The sequence below is a fragment of the Corvus brachyrhynchos genome, unplaced genomic scaffold (genome assembly GCF_000691975.1).
Source record: "Corvus brachyrhynchos isolate BGI_N302 unplaced genomic scaffold, ASM69197v1 scaffold155, whole genome shotgun sequence".
NCBI lineage: Eukaryota > Metazoa > Chordata > Aves > Passeriformes > Corvidae > Corvus > Corvus brachyrhynchos.
Genome location: NW_008238434.1, coordinates 547,953 through 555,281, shown reverse-complemented (window position 1 = coordinate 555,281; position 7,329 = coordinate 547,953). Strand labels below are relative to the sequence as shown.

The 7,329-nt window shown below is 48.0% G+C and overlaps 1 protein-coding gene across 1 annotated transcript in view; it reads right to left on the bottom strand.

The window, feature by feature from the left end:
• Positions 1-2,627: 2,627 nt before the first annotated feature.
• The window catches only part of RGL1 (ral guanine nucleotide dissociation stimulator like 1), a 53,895-nt gene continuing 49,193 nt past the window's right edge, over positions 2,628-7,329 (bottom strand). The window contains exons 14-17 of the mRNA XM_017736479.1: positions 6,646-6,829; positions 5,612-6,013; positions 4,411-4,525; positions 2,628-3,942 (exon numbers count right to left, since the gene is read on the bottom strand). Of these exons, the coding sequence (XP_017591968.1) occupies positions 3,845-3,942; positions 4,411-4,525; positions 5,612-6,013; positions 6,646-6,829 (799 nt within the window). The 3' untranslated portion in view covers positions 2,628-3,844. The remainder of the gene's footprint in view (positions 3,943-4,410; positions 4,526-5,611; positions 6,014-6,645; positions 6,830-7,329) is intronic.

Sequence of the window (7,329 nt, the reverse complement as noted above, 5' to 3'; positions counted from 1 at the left end):
CATGTGGGAGCAGGTGCCCACATTACCTGGTGAATATGGAGGTTGCACCATGGGCCCACACATGGCCTGAGTCATTCCTTGCTCACAATCCCTCTTGCTTCCTCTGCAGGTCTCTTGCTTCATGAGCCCACATGGCCTGTGTGAAGGACAGTGGAAATCCCAGAGGTGTTAGTGAGAAGCTCCTGCAGGAGCAGGGCTCCATGACCAGGTGAGCATCCAGCACCCAGGTGTCACTGTGGATACAAGAGCCACGTCTCTTCCACCCTCATGCTTTTTGTTCCATGACAGACCCACTTCAGTGCTTACAAGCTGCCTCTCCTTCCTTTCCCCTTGCCGGGGGATTTCCCTGTGTGTTGACGCATCATTTCCCTGCATCAGCACAGGGTGCTCCTCACCAGCAAACAGAGCATGGATTAAAAAAAATACAAGATATTTGAGTTGTCCCTGTTTCGGTTTTTTAACTTCATTCAAATAATGAAAGATGGAAAAGGTCTCTGCATCACTTGCACGACCTTGAACTGGAGCTTCTGGGCTCCTTGGCCTCACTGCCAGCCCCGCAGCCATGGGAAGGCAGGGACATGTGCATGTGAGGATGTGTCAGCCTGGAATAGAACTGCTGAGAAGTGGAGCTGGTTCGGGTGCTCAGGGACCCTGAGTTCGCTTTAACTGATTTCCTTAAGCAGAGTGGTAGTTTATGAAAAACAGGTTTACAGCAGGGCTGGGGTTTTTAGCGTGGGGATTTAGTGCATGTTTTTCCTTTTAGTTGACTTGGGAAATAAGTGGCACTGGGGGCTTGATGGTGGTTTCAGGGGAGGGGAACAGATAAAGGATATAGGAATTAAATGCCTGTGTCAATTTCAGAGCAGGCAAGGCCTCAGTCTTGCTGATTGGTCCTTTACTCTGTGTGTGTGTGTTTATACATCCAAAATTCTCCATCTTTTGACATAAGCAAGACCTGGCTGATGCCAGTGGTTCTACCCATGTGACAAATGCTGTTCCCTGCCTGTGTTTCCAGTTCTTTAGCAGGTGCTGCCCAAGCTTTGCTCTCCGCAGAATCAAATGTGTTTTGGAAAATAGGAGCCACTTGAAACACCTCTGGATTTTTCTGGTATTTTTCCACTTTCCATGTACTTGTTTTTGTTACAGGTTGGGGAGGATGCCTGTGCACAAAAAACTTGAGACACAATTGTGATTGCAAAGCAAATTTCTTTTATTTTATTAGTTGCTGCAGCAAATAATACACACCAACCCCTGGATTCGTGAAGAGCTGCTGAGAAGGAGATGGAGCATGGTGCTCAGGCGGGAGGGGCAGGCAGGCAGGCAGGGCATCTTCAGGCCATCCCCTGGATGGAAACGGTGTGCATCTTGTCCTTCTCTCCCCTTCCTCCCTAGAACCACACCTTAGACCTCCTCCTCTGCACTGGAATTTTTTCAGTTATAATGGCATCTCACAGGTGGCCAGCGTGTGAGATGAGGCCACAATGACTCATGATACCCCCTCCATGCCAATATCAGCTCCACTGTGCATTGTTCCTCTTTCACAGGTTAAGTTCCTATAGATTGACCAATACATTGTTTCTCTTTAAGGGTCAAGGTCCCACCATTAAACAGTAAACTGTTCTTCATTATCTTGTTGACATGCACAACCATGGGCCAAATATGGCAGGGCCTTAGACACAACTTGGGTCCCTGAGACAACTTGGTTTTTTTTTTGACTCAGCTAATGGGTTTCAAAACTGAGGAGGAGTACCAGCTTTGAACCAGCCTTCTGGCAAGTTCTTCACAAGGCAGGCTGTGGTGGCAGGCCCTAAAAATGATTAATTGCAGTAAGACTGCTTGGAGCCCACCAGCTTGGTCTTTGCTTTGGGTTAGGGATGGAGAAGTGCTGTTGTGCTCTCAATATGGCATATGGAATTCCAAGTTCACCAATGGATTGTATTGATCCTGAAGGAAATGGAGTAAGATTTTAGTGTTGGGTTTTGTGGCCTGAAGCAGTTTAAGAATCAGATTCAGGTACTCTTTGTTTTGTCTTCCTTCGTATAACATGAGAGGCCTTTAAGTAGCCATGGCAGCTGTAGTTCAGGGAGTGAGTGTGAGACTTTTGGGCAGCTTTAAGAGCCTCATGCTGAAGTGATTTGTGAAATGGCAGAAGGGGCTGTAGTGTGTAAACTGTTTATCTCAATGTTTGTATTTTATGCAGGGAGGGAAAAACACAACAAGGTAATGACTGGGAGAGCAGGAGGAAAAAACACCACGATTGAGACAATGGGGAGAAATAGATACACTCAAAAGCACTTCTGTTGTATTATCTAGCCTCAGAAGTCATTCAGTGGCCCAAGAGAGAATGATTTCATGCAGAAGCTGTAAAATTGGTGTGCAATCTAAATTACCCAGTTATGGAAATCTTTAAGCTGAAACCTCATGAAATAGCACAAAATATCCGTATCTCTCACAGGCTCTGTGCATGGATGATGCACTGGGAGGGCTTTGGCTTTGCTGTTGAGAAGTTAAACAGTAGAAGTGGAGAAGTTGAAGAATTCTTCAAGTGACCGCAAGGGAAGTGGAGTGAGGTGCTTTTACATATCTGACATAGACTAATAAAAGGAAATTGACCAATTCCAGGCAAATATTAATGAAAAACAATTTATATACTTATCATATAAAGATTACAGGTAAGCAGTTAAAAACGTAACATATATAAACATTTGGAAAGTGTAATTTTAAAATCCAGAACATTCACGTTTCAGCTTAACACTGCTATACACCCTCTGAGTGAGCAGTACTATATACATTAGGAGCTATGCTATGTACACAAGGAACTGCACTGTACAGACACCAAAAGCAGAGAAAACTTAATTTCTAGTCTTGCCCTAACTCTGGGCAAAGGTTAAGGCTCAGTAACAACTCCAAACAAACATACAACAGGAATTCATTAATTGTTCAGATTACAACCTACACCAGGCTTGTGGGACCTACCGTAGGTCTCTTGGATGTACAATATACCTACAGTCAGTCTGTTTTACCTACCTGTAAACAGAAGTGATACATCCAATTGCAGTGTAAAATTTACCTGAGCCCAGTTTTGCAAATTAGTGGCACAGAACTGGGGGGGAAAGGCCCAGGCATGGATAAAACTCTATTTTAACAAATGATCATTAACAGTCCTAAACTATCTATTTGGATAATAACTCCTAGATCTGCACAGGGGTGCACAGTGCTACCACCAGAACCAGAAATACTGTATCTATTTCATGTGTCTCAAATCAGGGCTGCTTACAATCCAACGTCTTACTTATGGCTTTTAAAAAGGTTCAAAGTTCACCTCCTGCAGAGGAATTGCACATTGGGAGGAGGTCCATCCGTCACATGGGAGTGCACACAAAAGGCATCGAGTTCTGGTCCATGGCTTAACCAAGTCCAACAGAAACCACCCTGTCGTGACATTAAGATCTCCATCCAACACAAAGTAGTGTTTGTGTGTCCCATTCATGATGTTCATGCAAAGGCAAGTGCAGTTCATTCATTTTAAAGTTCTTTGGAAAAGATCCAAAAGGGGTCATTCTCTGGTGCAGAAGAAGTCCAAAAAGTTTCCAGCTGGTTTAGGCAGACATGTACTCAGAACTTGCTTCAGTTCTATAAAAATAAATTCAGATGATCATCTTCTCTATAATACTGGCACGAAGGAGACTCTTTTCTCACAAGAGTTGGCTCATCAAGTGTCCTCAAGACAAATGTGGCAGTCCGGAGCCTTTGCACCAGGGCTGCCCATTGCTCCAATCGCACATTTTCAACAGGAAATTCTGACAGATTCCCCGTAATGCAGGAGGGCAGTGCAGGTGCAGCCTCAGCCAACCAGCTCTACCTTCTTCCGCAGGATGAAGTCGAAGTTCACGTGGCTGTTCATGCCATAGAAGACGTTGGCATCGCGAGGGAACACCAGCTCTGCAGAACAGGGCCAGAGCAGCATTAGTGGGGAGGGCTGCACGGCTGCAGGAAAGCTGGGAGAGGACAGGGAGCAGGATGGCATGGGCAGGGCCCTCTCCCTGTTCTGCCAGAGTGGCATCGGGAGCAGCTTCCTGCAGGAAAGGAAGCAGGGCAGGACTCTCCTAGAGAAGGCTGATGATGGGTGGGATCCAAGGGCCTAGTCCCAGGGAGGCAGGACATCCCCCCCACCCCGAATCCTGTGGTCACTCTATGGCTGCATGGCACACATGAGGTCTGCCTGGCAGCCCAGGAGCTGGCTCTGCCTGTGGGCAGGGGGCTGTGCTGACAGAAACTACCTCTGAGTGGCCAGGGGGATCTCACTGGCAGCTGTGACCTGTCCATGGCATTTCTAATGCTTCCCATTTTACTCTTTCCTTTGAAATCCAACAGAACTTTCCAGGCAGCAGCAGAGTTCTGCTTCCCTACCTTTGTCCTCAGAGATGACCTGCACAAGCTCGTAATCTTCAACTGCATCAGACTCGAGGTTGTGCTTCAGCAAGGCTCGCTGTGTGACATCAGGGATTCTGTCTTGGTTGGTTATCTGGAAAGATAAGTTGCAATGAGAGATTCTTCTCATTCACTCTTGTGATTTAATAATTAGTGAAAACCTGACTGCTTGATCTTAGAAGAGATGTCAGAGAACTGAAAAAACCACAGTGGGTCAGTAACAAAGGGGCAGGCACTGACAGATACTAAACTTAGTATTTATGACATTTGGAGGTGGTGGCTTTTTAGTTCAAGCTGACAGATACGGTACTAGAAGAGACAGCAGTAAATCCCACTGTCTGTTCCCTTTGAGAGACCTCATTCTCACCAGCCACAAAAGCCCCTTGAATAGCTGCCCTAACTGCTATTTGCAGGCTCCTGTGCAAAGCACTTCCTTGGACATCCTGCAGAGCTTTCTGGCCTTGTAGCTGGGTTTGCTGTGTGCTGTGGAAGTGCATCTGGAGCAGACACAGGGCTCCTCCAGAGCCTCCTGCAGTCTCCCCAGGAGCCAAATCCGTCAGGCTCTCAGGGAACAACTGGCTGGATTTGGGGAGGTGAGACCATTAAAATCGGGAACTAAAGGTGCTGAGAACCATGTTTGTTCTCCCCGGCAGGCCTTGAGGGTCCCCAGCTGAGCTGAGCCACATCACCCATGGTCCAGCACCAGTGGCAGTATCAGGATGTCTGGAATAAGCAGAGAGGGAAATGCCTGAATTCTGGAGCTGCTGGTCTGGCGAGAGGAGGGAGATTCTCCCTTCTTCACAGGGAAAAGCTGCAGAATTAAAGGGTGTGTCAGTTCCTACCCCTGCAGCTCCCTGTTTCCAGAAACCAGCTCCTGGGGAAAGCTGCTCCAGGAAAAACATGGCATCTTATGTCAAAACCTGAATGTGCTCACAGTGCTTCACCTGGAGCTTTTTGATAAAACACAGACTTCAATTTCCAGACTAGATACTTCCCCAAAGCTGTTTTCAAACATCTCATTCCTACTAGGCTCCACACATACTGCATTGGCACCATGTGCCATTTTCCCTTTCCAGCCAGGTTTGATGAGCCAGCTCAGTGAAGGGGTGTTCTCAATGCAGTGATAGGTTCAGTCACCCGCCATGGACACACTTGCCAAGCCCAGGGCTGTGCCACTCACCAGGATGCTCTTGTAGACACTGGCGTGGAGCCCATCCATGCTGACCCGGATGATGCATGAGCCACCACTCTGCCGGTTGTACACGGGCAGCTCTTTGGGGGCGCTGCTCAGCACCGAGCCCAAGTCCCTGGTGGGGATGGAGCCACTGTCCGAGCCTGAGCCAGGGTCAAAGATGGAGCCCTTGCTGGAGTCCAAGGCCTTGCTGGAGTCTGAGCCCTTGTTGGAGATCGAGCCCTTGTCAGAGCTGATGGAGCCCTTGTCGGAGTCATAGCCCTTGTCAGAGCCCACAGAGCTCTTGTCGTCATTGGAGGCCAGCAGGAATGAGGGTAAAGATGACACCCCTGAGGAAGGTGTGCTCATGGAAGAGTCAGGAGAACAGGAGGATAAGGGGTATCCAGAGATCTGCACAACAGAAAGGAAAGTGCTGTCACAAAGGAGACATTTGGTATGTCTGGGTGTGTCATTGTGCCAGAAGAACGGGAGAAAGCAGACGGCACAGACAAAACCTCAGTCACCCACACTCTGCCCAACCTGCTGGCAGGAGGATTCCTTGTCTTCAGGAAAACTGAACTTCACTTGATTGATTTCAGCATTTTAATGACAATTTCTGTGCTGCTGGGGTTGCTCTGGCCTCGCAGTAAGAGCTGTCCAGGAGGTGGCAGCAGATCCAAGGAACAGCACGAGGTCCCAGCAGCTGGGACCGGCTGGGAAGGAGCAGAGGGTGTCACAGGCACTCCTGCTTCCACAAGTGGAAATACACCACTCCCTTGCTGCCATTCTCCTTGAAACTGCCCCCTTCCTTCCCCTGCTCAGCGTTTTCCTTTCTCTCCCTCTGCCTTGCTCAAAAGCTTCCTGACAGGAACAAACCCACTGTAAGGGGCAACACAGAACATTATTCAAGAGTCCTGACTGGATTACTTCCATTTTTTCACATTTCTCTCTCCATTCCACTAAAACCAATGCTCTAGTCAAGGCCAAGAGCCTTGGGCAAGTGTCTTGGGGCTGCCTGCAGCATACAGAGGCCTCAGCTGTACCTTTTTCAGAGGGTCCTCAGGGCTAGAGACGGGAGTCACACACACATCCTCAGTTTCAGAGTGATTAAACTCACACGATGAAACACTGGCTGAATCCGTGCTTTCCCCAGAGCTCCCTCCTACAGGAGAGCTCTTCGGGGGTTGCTCTTTGGGTGGGGTGAACACATCAGTGCCCAGAAAAAGTCTAGTATAGAAAGAAAGCATAAAAGCCAGTAAGTGAGAGCTGGGCTGAGCAAAGTTGTCCCTTGGTTCAGAACTCTTACATTCTGGAGTTTTTTCCTCTCTGGAGTGGCCTATTGTTTTAATTTCCTCTGTGGTATTTATACAGGCTTTGTTACAGGCTAACACTACACCTTCCTGACCCAGAGTGCCCACAGCTGCAAGGCCACAACCAGCTCATGCTTCACTAGAACAACACTCCCCTTCGGTCTCTTCACATTTTCAGGCTCATTTAATAGACTTCAAAGGGCAAATTCACCCTGTTGCCAATTCCTGCCCTCTATCAGGGTGCCACAGGTACCAGGTTCTCTCTAGAAGGCTGGAGATGCACACAATAAAGAGATCATAAAGTGTAAATTAAAGGCTCTCCCTCTCCGACACTCATTTCTAAATGCAGGTCAAGTGACCTGAAAGGAGTGCCAAAGGAAACAAGCTGGTCTGACCCACCAAGTGGAGGAGCAGGGA